At 35.2% G+C, this 12,998-nt stretch overlaps 1 protein-coding gene across 4 annotated transcripts in view; it reads right to left on the reverse strand.

The window, feature by feature from the left end:
• Positions 1–12,998, reverse strand: part of LOC106669028 (facilitated trehalose transporter Tret1-like) — a 28,872-nt gene that overhangs the window by 13,069 nt on the left and 2,805 nt on the right. Inside the window, exon 1 of one of the 4 annotated variants that reach the window (XM_014398277.2) lies at positions 4,362–4,565. The exons of 1 other annotated variant lie outside the window; for it this stretch is intronic. In XM_014398277.2, the coding sequence (XP_014253763.2) occupies positions 4,362–4,487 (126 nt within the window). In that variant the 5' untranslated portion in view covers positions 4,488–4,565. Of the gene's footprint in view, positions 1–3,683; positions 3,829–4,361; positions 4,566–12,998 lie in introns of those variants that run through there. 2 more of the 4 variants (XM_014398280.2, XM_014398293.2) reach the window with 2 other exon arrangements.

Raw genomic sequence — 12,998 nt, forward strand, 5'->3', positions numbered from 1 at the left:
AAATATTCCTGTCAAAATCCATAACCTGAGTATATCGACAAAACCCAAAATGAATTTTTGACAAATTTAATTTCACATGTACAAGTTAGAAGTTAATAGCCTGCCAAAAAGTGATATGATAATATATTGTCTCGATCGTTTAATTTCTTTTAACCTTATATAAACAACCAGTTTATATTTTAACTTCATCATTTTAATAAGAAAAATGTATTGTTTAATTGTCAAAACGTTTAAAATAACCGAAGATATGAAAAACACTTATCAGGACTTTCAGGCTAATATTTGAACGACAACAAACTTCGAGTGAGTGGAGAAATATTATTATAGTGGTCTTCGTTAGCTAACCAACTCGTAAATTATCTTTCATGTGATAAGAAATATTAATAAGGTGTTCATGTACAATCCATACTAATTTATCTTGATTTAAAACATAATTTATTGTAATATATGATGTTTGAATCTAGGATTTTGTAATTTAAATTTTATTAGTGTCATTCCTAACTATTCACTTCAGTTTTCACTATTTATTTGTAAACGAATAAATGTTGCAAAAGGTTGCTGGCCAAAAAAACGTATTATGCATTTTGTGTGTGTGTTTATTTGCAAGAGAAAGATTTAGGGAAATAGAAACGCAGTTAGAAAGGCAGAGAGGGTAAACGAAAACAAGAGATTGGATGGTTAAATAGTAAGAAAAAATATATCTAGCAGGAGGAAGAGAGAGAAACAGATAAATAGATAGAGTGGCACAGAGAGGCAGAAAGAAAAAAAGATGATAGACATAGAAAGAAACAGAGAGTTGAAACGCGTATGGCTGTAACATTGGAATAATTAACCAGGCAAATAGAAAGATGGATACAAATGTAGGAGGGAGTGAGAGAAAGAATACGATAATGGGAAAGATAGATAGATATAGATGGGAAAAGAATAAGTAGATAGAGAAAGAGATAGGACGAGAGTATCAGAGAGAAAAAAAAATAGGATGATAGACAAACGCATAAATCAAGAGAATAAGAAGAAGGGAACTACAAAGAAAGAAAGAGGGAGTGAGAGAGATTTAAACTCAGAGAAATAGGCAGAAATAGGAAGCGAGAAAGAAAGATAATTGGATAGAAAGAAAAAGAGATAGAGAGAGAGGGAAATATAGACACATATAGATGGAAAAACAACAAGGTAAATAATGAGATAGGACGAGAGAAATAGAGAGAACAAGATATAGAATGATAGACAAATGCATATATCTAGAGAATAAGAACAAAAGAATGACAAAGAAAGAGAGAGGGAGAGGTGGTGTAAACTCAAAGAAAGGTAGTTAGATATAGAGAGAGAGTAAGAGAAAGAAAATGAGAGGGAGTGAGAAAGATACCCAGATATAGATAGAAACAGAACAACTAGATAGAGAAAGAGACAGGACGAGAGAAATAGAGAGAATGATAGACAAATGTATATATCAAGAGAATAAGAAGAAGTGAACGACAAAAGAAAGAAAGAGGGAGAGAGAGAGGTGGTATATACTCGGAAAAAGATAGTTGGAAAAAGAGAGATGATGATGATAATGTTTATTTATCAGTCACACGAGATTTAGAAAATACGATTGTTACTAAGTTTGCTCTACTTCTAATTTATTAAACATTAATTAGTTCGAATAACCTGATTTTTGTGATCAATATGTTACATATATTCGTTTTACATTGAACTACATGTACTACAATGAACATTGAACTACATTGAACTACAAATTGCCTATTGAAATAAATATTCTAATTTACAGAATAATTGAGCAATTGAAAGTAAATTATTAATACAAGAAGGGAAAAACTACTTTTTCAATACAATTCAGTACAAATCATGAATTATAAATTGCTAATATAAATTTAGAAATAAAATTTCTAGTCACTAAATAGTGTATAAAATACTAAAACAGGGGCGTCGGGGGCCACAACGATTCAGGCGTTGACACGGCGCTCATCACTGTGAGGTAAAGGTCCCGGGTTCGAATCCAGCGGCCCTGCATTCGAACCCGACATAATTACAAATGGGCTTTTTTTTTCAGAAATACCGGCACCCCGAGGGTTGATATAACCTCTGCTGTTGCGAACCCTCGTAAAAAAAATAACTGAAATAAAAAAATAACTAACAATAACATAATAAGAGGTGATTTTTACGACTATTCTGGAAATCTTTGATATTTTTACATAATTTTATATATTCTCGGAAGTTATTCCACCTTTTACCGAGAATGACCTATTAAAAGTTTCGGCATCAATGATGACTTTAAGAGGTGTTTTTACGTCTATTCTGGAAATCTTTGATACTTTTACGTAGTTTTACGTGTGTACAGATTGTCGAAAAAGTTATTCCACCTTTTACTGAGAATGAGTTTTGGCATCAATCATGACTTGGTAAGAAGTGATTTTTAAGACTATTCTGGAAATCTTTGATATTTTTACATAATTTTATATATTCTCGGAAGTTATTCCACCTTTTACCGAGAATGACCTATTAAAAGTTTCGGCATCAATGATGACTTTAAGAGGTGTTTTTACGTCTATTCTGGAAATCTTTGATACTTTTACGTAGTTTTACGTGTGTACAGATTGTCGAAAAAGTTATTCCACCTTTTACTGAGAATGAGTTTTGGCATCAATCATGACTTGGTAAGAAGTGATTTTTAAGACTATTCTGGAAATCTTTGATATTTTTACATAATTTTATATATTCTCGGAAGTTATTCCATCTTTTACCGAGAATGACCTATTAAAAGTTTTGGCATCAATCATGACTTGATAAGAGGTGATTTTTAAGGCTAGTCTGGAAATCTTTGGTAATTTACGTAGTTTTATGCGTGTAAGGATTTTCGAAAAAGTTATTGCACCTTTTACTGAGAATGACCTACTAAAAGTTTTGGCAACAATCATGACTTGATAAGAGATCATTTTTAAGGCTAGTCTGGAAATCTTTGGTACTTTACGTAGTTTTATGCGTGTAAGGATTTTCGAAAAAGTTATTGCACCTTTTACTGAGAATGACCAATAAAAGTTTTTGCATCAATCATGACTTGATAAGAGGTGTTTTTACAACTATTCTAGAAATCTTTGATATTTTTACATAGTTTTATGGGTGTAGGGATTCTCGGAAAGTTATTGCACCTTTTACTGAGAATGACCTATTAAAAGTTATGGTATCAATCATGACTTGGTAGGAGGTGATTTTTAAAACTATTTTAGAAATCTTTGATATTTTTACATAGTTTTATGTGTATTCTCGGAAAGTTATTGCACCTTTTACTAAGAATGATATATAAAAGTTTGTTAATAGAAATTATGAATGATGGAGTGAGTGCGGTCTAAAACTAAATATAACTAAACTATCTTTTTCAAAAGGATTAAAAGTTTTTTTTTTAGTTTTTCAAGTGAGAGAGAGAGAGAGAGAGAGAGAGAGAGAGAGTGAGTGAGAGAAAGAGAGAGGGAAAGGGAGGAAGAGAGATGGTTAGAAAGAAAGTTAGAAAGGCTAGGTAAATAAATTTATATATGTGATGAAGAAATCATATAGAAAGAAAGAAACGCAATCTAACGATAATAAATTCACCAGCCAATTCATAATTTAAATTTAATTGCTAGAATAGACCTTTCAGATGCAAATCACCTCACGTATTTACCCCATCAATCAACGAAATAATCCTGTACCTGCGTATTGACTGGACGGGGTTCTGAGGGAGGATCCCGTCGCGCCGGTGAACCATTTTTGAGGAACAGACACGGGTTGTATTTCTCACTGGGACGGGAAAAGATTGCGTTGACCATCGTCTGGTTGACACAAAACTGAAAAAAAAATCCCGCCCCGTGAAGTTTCCTATTGCAAGATTATCCGTCAATTCTAAACAAATCTAATCCTTTTAGGAAAAACATGGTCAAATTAAAAATACCCGATTGCACCGATTTGTTCTAGAGTATTATATATATATAAGTATTATAAATTATTCGTAAAGTGTTGAATGTTTCTTTATCTGTCAAATGGGCACGTGTACGTTTGTACACTTTAAAAGAATTGCCTTAAATTTTTTTATATTAAAAAATTATAAGTCTGCGTGTTTTATTTCACTTTATCGGGTTGAGCTGGTCGAACCGATCTCCCATGTTGTTCTTCCTTTAGGATTTCTATCCCGATTATTTATATTTAGTAGATTACGATATCAGATGACATTTCCAACCTTTCTTTTGACGTTGTCATTTATTTTTCGGTCCATCGAGTATGTAATCGATCCTGGTTCCACTGTGCAGAGACCTACTGCGCACCGCACGTGATAATTGATTCACCGATTTAAAACTTTTAAAATATATATATATTATAATCACTGTACCGACCTTTTTGTTTGCCAAAGGATTTCGCATTGATAGAAATGTGAATAATTCACTCGTTCTGTCCCCATATACTAATCGTTGGTTCCCCATTAAGTAGGACTTTGTCGTTAAGCAGCAAGCACTTTTCATCTGGCGTCATTAATCCTCTAAGAAGTTCGATCTTTCAACAAAGTTTTCCTCTTCCTAACCAGGCTTCCAGGCAAGTTTGTACGACGTCCAACCGAGATTTATGTAAATTGATTCTCGAATTGTATACAGCTTATTATTATCGTTTAAATTTTTTTAATAGGTTGTGTTCAGTATAATTACAGGAAAAACCTACCCTTTAAACCGCCAATAATAATCGTTTTCCTGAAACAATAACTGAATATTAAATGGAATCATACCTAACAAAACGATATCAGATAATTTCTGTCTATTTATCAATTTACAAACAACAGTATTAACTTTCAAGGCGTGTTAATCTAATAATTAATAAATAATTATCTTAAAATGTATTAGTGTGAAAAGTGATAAAGAAAAAGTTATAATTGGAATAAAACTCAGAGACAAAGCTAACTCGAGAAAAGAGAGAGAAAAAAAAGAAAGAAGGTAGATAGGATGGTGCATACATACAAAGTGTGATTTCACAGACAAGTCATTGAAATAGGAGGAGAGAGAAAAAATAATAACGAGATAGAATGAGGAAGAGTGAGAGAATGAAAGAAAGAACGTGCAATAAAGTGAGAGATAAAGAGAGCAAAATGGAGAGAGTGAGATCTAGAGAAAGAGGGAATAATTGATTGTGATCAATGATTTATTCAACATAAATCACTCTTACATCCAACGACAGGGAGAAAAACGAGACAGAACAAAAGATAGTTTCATAGATGGATGTAGACATAAATAAAAAACTTGGATTAAAAAAAGGAAACTGGTATAGAGAAAGAGAGAAAATTAGAGGTGGGAGACTAAGAAAAAAGAGAGAGTGACAGTGAGAGAGGGAGAGAAAACTAGGAATGGAGGTATAGCCAGAGGCAAAGAGATCAAGTGGGAGAGAGCAAGAGAGAAATAGCAGATAGAGAGAGAGGGAGATAGAAAAAAAATAGACGGAGAGGGGAGATAGATAAGAGAAAGGGAGAGGGAGAGAGACTCCCTTTCTCTATCCCAATCTGTATTTCTTTATCTTTTTTCTTCTCACCCATTTTCTACTTTTTCTCTTTTTCTCCCTCTCTATTTCTTTCTCTTTATCAACCTATCTATCCATCTTTTTATCTTTCCCTCCGGCTCTATTTCTATCCCTGTTCTATCTCCCTCCCTCCCTCCTTCTCACTTTCTCCCTCTCTCCTCTCTTTCTCTCTCTCCCTCTCTCTCTCTCCCTCTCTCTCTCTCTCTTTCTCTATCTCTCTCTCTCTTTCTCTCTTTCTCTCTTTCTCTCCCTCTCTCTCTTTGTCTATCTATCTATCTACCGAATAAATATTTAAAATGCAAACTGACTACAAAATACAATAATACAAAAATTATAAAAATTAAATAAATATTACAATCTATATATATATATTTATCTATCTATCTTTCTCTCCATAGCAACAATTTCCCTGCATACCCAATTAACCTTGTAAAATCTCACGTTCTCTTGTTCTCTCTCTCTCTCTCTCTCTCTCTCTCTCTCTCTCTCTCTCTCTCTCTCTCCTGTCCTTCAAATAATTTGGGGGCTAATAAAAAAGACGTTTAATTATCTAAGTAAACACACCAAAAAAATTTCATTTGCACAAGTTTTTTAGATTTAATTATTGGTATCGCAATGAGATTTTTGTTTGATTACACTTTGTTTGCTTTCTGCCGGTCTACTTTAAGCAACAGGTATTTAAAAAAAACGCGGCAAATAAACCGTCAGAAGTCGTTTGCCTAATTGTACGACATAAATATAAAGGAATTACCATTTATTGCCCATCGTTAATTTTGTTGGGGAAGTCTGGGGAGGCTTTTGAGAACTTTGGCAAAATACATATTACATAATGTTTTTGTTTTTTTTATCTGGCGATTTGAGGTTGTCCTCACCACACGGCAATTATTTCCCGATAAGGTTTAAATTAAACGAATACGTTTAATTGCTTTTAGTTCAAGGAGAAGAAAAAGAAAAAATGGGCCACTTGTTGCTTTAGCCAATATTGTAAATAGAAGCTCATTTTCGGTTTGTCATAGGAAAACATATTCGTTTTAACGACCTCAATAGAACTTGAGCTGTGCCACAAGAGTCATTTGTCTACAACAGTTAAAAATAATATTGGGTTTGGGTTTATCAGTTGCTGAGCACGGATTGTTATTTGTTCATATTTAAAAACAAAGGGAGAAAACACTTTTGACATAAGTTAAGTTTTAACCCATTGAGAGCATCAAGTTGAGAAAACATTAAATTTACATATAGTCTATGTTGATCGCCCATGGTATGTGATTTGTTTCAAGCTTAAAAATAAATGATTATAGTTTTTTCATTTTATTTATTTATTTGTAGCCTATACATATTTTTACATATTACAAATGTGATCACGGTACTTTTTTTCACACTGTCACAGCACTAACACTAATGCCAGCGCTGTACCGGGAGGACACGTGCCATGAGAAACGAGCCAATATTGGCACTCAGTGTGAAGGATTAAGGGGCAAGGAGGCCATCGTTGATTAAGGGTTAAGGGTGTAGAGGGCTAGAGCAGGTTAGGATGGATCAAGAAGCCGGTGTGAAACATTTGGAATCGGGAACGGATCAGTGAAAAAGAATGTTGAGGACGTTGTGAATGGTTAAGTTGGAGGTGATTGGAAGGTTTGGATGCGCTGAATGTTGGATGGTTTCGCAGAACCCCACAGTTCCACTCCGTAAAAAAAAATCCTCATAAGATCAGATAGCCAAGCAGCCATTAAAGCATTAGCATGTAAAAGAATCATATCAAAATTAGTCGGTGAATGCATCCAACTCTCCAAGACCTGGGGAAATACAACAACCTGCTGTTATCTTGGGTGCCAGGGCACAGGGGAATTTTGGGTAACGAGAAAGCAGACCGTCTGGCCAGAGGAGGATCTGCAAGACCATACATAGGCCCCGAACCTATTCTTGGGATAACAAGAACAAAAAAAGAATCCTCCATCGCAGAATGGATCCAAGCAAAACAAAAGAAGTGGATAAACTCTAGCGGTGCTAGACATAGTAAACTTATGATGAAGCAACCCTCACCGAGACTGGTAAAACACTGCTACGATTGGAGAGGGCCAAACTCAGAGGAGTGGTAGGACTACTGACCGGTCACTGGCATCTGAGAAAACATCTACACAACATGGCATACAGCGATGATCCCATTTGCAGATTATGTAATGAGGAGGAGGAGCCACTGAAGCAACAGCTCAATGGAGGTTTAACCTAACGTACGGAAAAAACTTAGGGAATCAAATTGCAGCAGCAACAGTCCAAGACCTGATACTTCTAAGAAGAAAGATTGAGTCTATTGACTGAACTAAGGAACTAGGAAGGTACAATAAGCCAGAAGGCTACAGTGCCTGGGGAGTACAAACCCCGCTTCCTAGTATCCTTTTCTACCATACCATACCACTCCGTATGTCCAAATTAGTCGCCGAAAAGTCTTGTACAAGGTTAGTTTAGTGTTGACGGTTAAGACTTATTTCGGTCCTAGAAGTCCTCGTAGTTGTCCATACCTTCTGTTAATTGGTTGTCTCTTAAGTTTTCTGTGCACTTCATCTGCTGCCTTTCTCAATAGGTAATGTCCAAAGTATTTGATTTGAATGGAAATAGGTATCTTTTTATTGCTGATGTACAGTGGAGGGCAAGACTGTTTTATCTTAAAAACACTGAGTATATTTTTCTTGATTCTTGTCCTCCTTTTTGCACCCCTCTTCGATAAGTTCAAGACATTATTGGATTTTGGAGGCAGCTTGGATAGGATTCGAGCTAGAAGACAAAATTTCGGTATCGTCCGCGTAGGTTGAAATGATGGTATTGGGGTGTGCAGGTAGATCAGTAGTTTAGATGATCTAAAAGATGGGACCAAGAATGCTCCCTTGTGGGACGGCGGATTTCCGAGAACTCGTTACCGCACCTCACTCTGAAGCAGCGATCTGTTACGCAGAATTTGAGTGGGTAGGAAGCGTTTAAATTCATAAAACATAAAAAAATCCTATGAAAATTCTGTGCTACATTTAGGTAAATAAATAACTTCAATTCGATGTTCAGTTTCAGTTATTATTTAGGACGTGAAAGAAGATGGTGTACACTTCGAAAAAGTTTCATATTGACTATTCATTACCAATGTGGACGAAACGCATGTGCGTTTGTACTCAGAACGTCTACCTCTGACCTCAACCGTCTTGAAAAATTTTCACCGCTAGACTTTTTCTTTTCGGGCCATTTAAAATCAATAGTGTACAAAACTCCTTAACATCGATGATCATTAGGAGAGAATTATCCCGACAATCCGAAATATTCCGATAGATGTAATTAAGAAATAGAAAAACGATACGAAAAATGTGTTGGAAATGAAGGAAAACAATTCCAACATTTAATTTATCACTGGCAGTCTATTTTTTTCTTCCCTTTCTTTTATCCAAATTCATGGATGTTTTTGCAGAAAAATCGTCATTCTTCATTAAATTCACTATTTTTCGTGGTCCGCTTGACCAATTAATACAATTCAATTAATTAAAGTTTTAGGTTGAGATAAAAAAGGCAGTGTGACGAGCGGGATTCGAACCCACGACCTTCGGCTTGATATGCCGCTACTCTACCACTTGAGATATCGTGACTTCGATCCCCTCGGGCACTAACTTCGTGACATTGACTTTTTTATCTCAACCTAAAACCTTAATTAATTGAATGATATTGATTGTTCAAGCGGACCACGAAAATTAGTTAATTTAATGGATTAAAATGAAGTATACTTCACTAAAGCTCTCCGTGGCCATTTCATTTGTCGCCGAGAATCAAATCGATTACACGATATTTGAAAATGGCAAAAAGGAGGGAAAATTTAAAAGGTGGGGTTGAGATGGGAAGTTAGTGCCCGAGGGGATCGAAGTCACGATAGCTCAAGTGGTAGAGTAGCGGCGTATCAAGCCGAAGGTCGTGGGTTCGAATCCCGCTCGTGACACTGACTTTTTTATCTCAACCTAAAACTTTAATTAATTGAATTCTTCATCAAATAGGTAATTCTAGTTCTTGGAGTGGTGTTTATGCCAACCATCCTACGTGAAAATGTCTATGAACCTAGTAAAACTACCATTTCGCTAACTTCTACAAAAATTGAGATAACGCATCAACGCGAACAATTCTTAAAAATGATCTACTTTGAAATCAGAAATTTTAAAAAATTGGGTCTCATAAAAATCACAAAGAAAATTTTTTTAAAAATCGGACCAAAATTAAGCAAGTTGCAAGCGTGAATAAATTTTATGAATTGTTTTTATGTTGTCTTTGTGACCTTTTTGATTAAGCAATTGACTTCGACGAATTAAACCGAATGGAAGAAACGATATAAATTAATATGCGCCATACAGAACTGTTAGAAGCTATGGTGGCCTGAAATAACTGAAAACAAGAATTTTCAGTTATTTTTGTTTGTAGTTGTTTTAGATCTAACTCACTTCTCGATATACGTCCATCTTCTGTTTAGTAGATAGTAAATAGTAATAGAAAATCGGGGATTTAGGTTTATTAGCTCTGTGGAAAATTTTCCATTTATTGTTCATTATTCCAAATGAACACTTCAAATCTTCGACTGTTGAATGACGGTAATTAAAACTTTATTGTCAACTCAAGGACTTTATTGTCAAGGAGGGAAAACTCATAAGGTGGGGTTGAGATGGGGAGTTGATGTCCGAGTGGATCGAGGTCACGATAGCTCAGGTGGTAGAAGCAGCGGCGTATCTAGCCGAAGGTCGTGGGTTCGAATCCCTCTCGTGCCATTAACTTTTTTTCATCTCAACTAAAAACCTTAATTAATTGTCTTTTATTGTCAACGATCGCCCGAAAGCTGAATACATGTTAATGCCACTATAGACAAAACCTGAATGGATATGCAGGCCAAAATGATCAGAAACGACAAAAACTACAATCAGCCTCCGAAGAAAAAACAACCCAAGAGAAAATTTAACACAGCTATTATTTCATTGTTGTACAACAAAGTTCTACTATATATCCAACAAAAGACAACTATGAATTTAACCATGGCATAAAGGAAGCAAAATAGAAACATCCATCTAAATTGACAAAATAGCAAAACACGTCAGACCAAACCAGGAAAAATATTGTACAATTTGCATACATCTGATTGTGAGAAAATCCTTTTAATCTTTTAATTTTTTTTTAATTCGTCCTTTTAAACAAAAATTGTAATCCATCAATCAAAAAGAAATATTAGCTTCAAGAACCACTTTTACTAAACCAAAATCTCTAAAAAAAAATACGTTATTGGCCAGTGTAGATATTTTGATATTTGAGGGATGTGGTCCACGTTAGAAAATTTCGTATCATCCCTGTCCAGGCTATCTACTCCTTATGCCTGTACAGGTCCTGATGAAGGCGGAAAAAAAGTCGAAAGTGCTTTATCGTAATTGTTAAATATCAATCGAATCAAGTTTGGTCGTTTTCGATAATTTTGGTCTGCTTATCCTCGTTGTTTTGGTCTCTGAGGCCGTATTAATCATAGGTCATATTATTAATAGCAAAACAGCTTACGAACTCAGGAAGATGGCGAGAAGCCGAAACGCGTGTTGCTGTAGCCTTGGAATGATTGAACAAGCAAATAGAAAAATGGATAAATAAGCATGAGACGAAGAGAGAGAGAGAGAGAGAGAGAGAGAGAAAGAGTGAGAGAGAGGAAGGAAGAACTATTATAAATATATGACAGATGTAAAGAGATATGACGTATAATAAAAAACAATGAGAGAGAAAGAGAAAGAGAGAGAGAGAGAGAGAGAAAGAGAGAGAACTAAAAACTGAGAGGGAGTTATAATAAATTAACTTACAGATATTTAAGAAATGATATAGAGTTATTGGGGATAAAAGAAAGAAAAGTCAGTGAGAGAGAAAAAGAGAGAGAGAAAAAAGAGAGAGAGAAAAAAAAGAGAGAGAGGAAGGAAGAAATATTAGAGATATATGCCAGATATAAAAAGATATGCGGGGTAGTAAAAGACAGAGATAGAATGAGAGAGAAGAAGAAAATGAGAGGAAGATATAATAAATTTGCATACAGATATTTAAGGAGACATATAGATAGGATAAAATAAAGAAAAAACCGTGAGAGAGAGAGAGAAAGAGAGAGATAATGAGATAGATTGGGAAGAAAGAGAGAGTGGGAAGAGAGAGAGAGAAAAAAATAGAGAGAGGGAGGAAGAAATATTACAGATAAATGATAGTTGTAAAGAAACATGAGGGATAATAAAAGACAGAGAGAGAACAAGACAATAACAGGAACATATAATAAATTTGCATACAGATATTTAAGAAGAGATATAGAGAGTTATGGGGATAAAAGAAAGAAAAGACAGTGAGAGATATTGAGAGAGATTAGGAAGAAAGAGAGAGTGGGAAGAGAGAGAGCGAGAGAAAAGAGAGAGGGAGGGAGAAATATTAGAGATATATGCTAGATATCAAGAGATATGAGGGATAGTAAAAGACAGAGAGATAAAGAGAGAGGGAGAACAAGAAAATGAGAGAAAAATATAATAACTTTGCATACAGATATTTGAGGAGAGATATAGAGAGTTTGGGAGATAAAAGAGGAAAAGATAGTGAGAGAGAATGAGAGGGAGTGAGGAGAGAGAGTGGTGAGAGAGAGAGAGAGAAAGAGTGAGTGAGAGAGAGATTGGGAAGAAAAGAGAGTGGGAAGAGATAAAAAAGAGAGAGAGTGAGTGAGAGAGAAAAAAGCGAGAGGAGGAAGAAATGTTAGAGATATATGCTAGATATAAAGAGATATGAGGGATAGTAAAAGACAGAGAGATAAAGAGAGAGGGAGAACAAGAAAATGAGAGAAAAATATAATAACTTTGCATACAGATATTTGAGGAGAGATATACAGAGTTTGGGGGATAAAAGATATAAAAGATAGCGAGAGAGAGTGGTGAGAGAGAGAGAGAGGAGGGAGAGCGAGTTGGATGGATAGATATAACACATAGAGATAGATAGATCGAGCGGGAGAGAAAAAAAGAGAACGTGAGATGTTACATGGTTAAATGGGTGGACTGGGAAATAGATGCTATGTAGAGAAAGAGAGAGATTATACTATTGCGTTTATGACAAACCAATGTTCGCTTATAATCATTGTGGTCTGCCTTTATTCGCTGTTTTGGTCTATAAGATGAGATCAGCTTTTCGCCACCTTCACTGCTGATAGTAATATCAATTGTGTACTTCATTTTTGTAATGTAAAATAAAACAACTATAGGATAAGTACTGTACGGCATGGAAATTTCCGTCCGCCGGAAGATTATTAAAAGATGAACGGGCCAGGCGTTGAAGATGGCGAGAAGCCGATACTCGTTTTTACACTTAGTCATGGGAAGGAGAAATGACCCAAACAACAAATTAATCATCCCGCAGGCTCCGAGCTATAATTTAATTATTATATTTATTTAGAAACTGTGAGATGCGGTCTGGTG

This window comes from Cimex lectularius, unplaced genomic scaffold (assembly GCF_000648675.2).
Source record: "Cimex lectularius strain Harlan isolate CLEC.00 unplaced genomic scaffold, Clec_2.1 scaffold86, whole genome shotgun sequence".
Lineage (NCBI taxonomy): Eukaryota > Metazoa > Arthropoda > Insecta > Hemiptera > Cimicidae > Cimex > Cimex lectularius.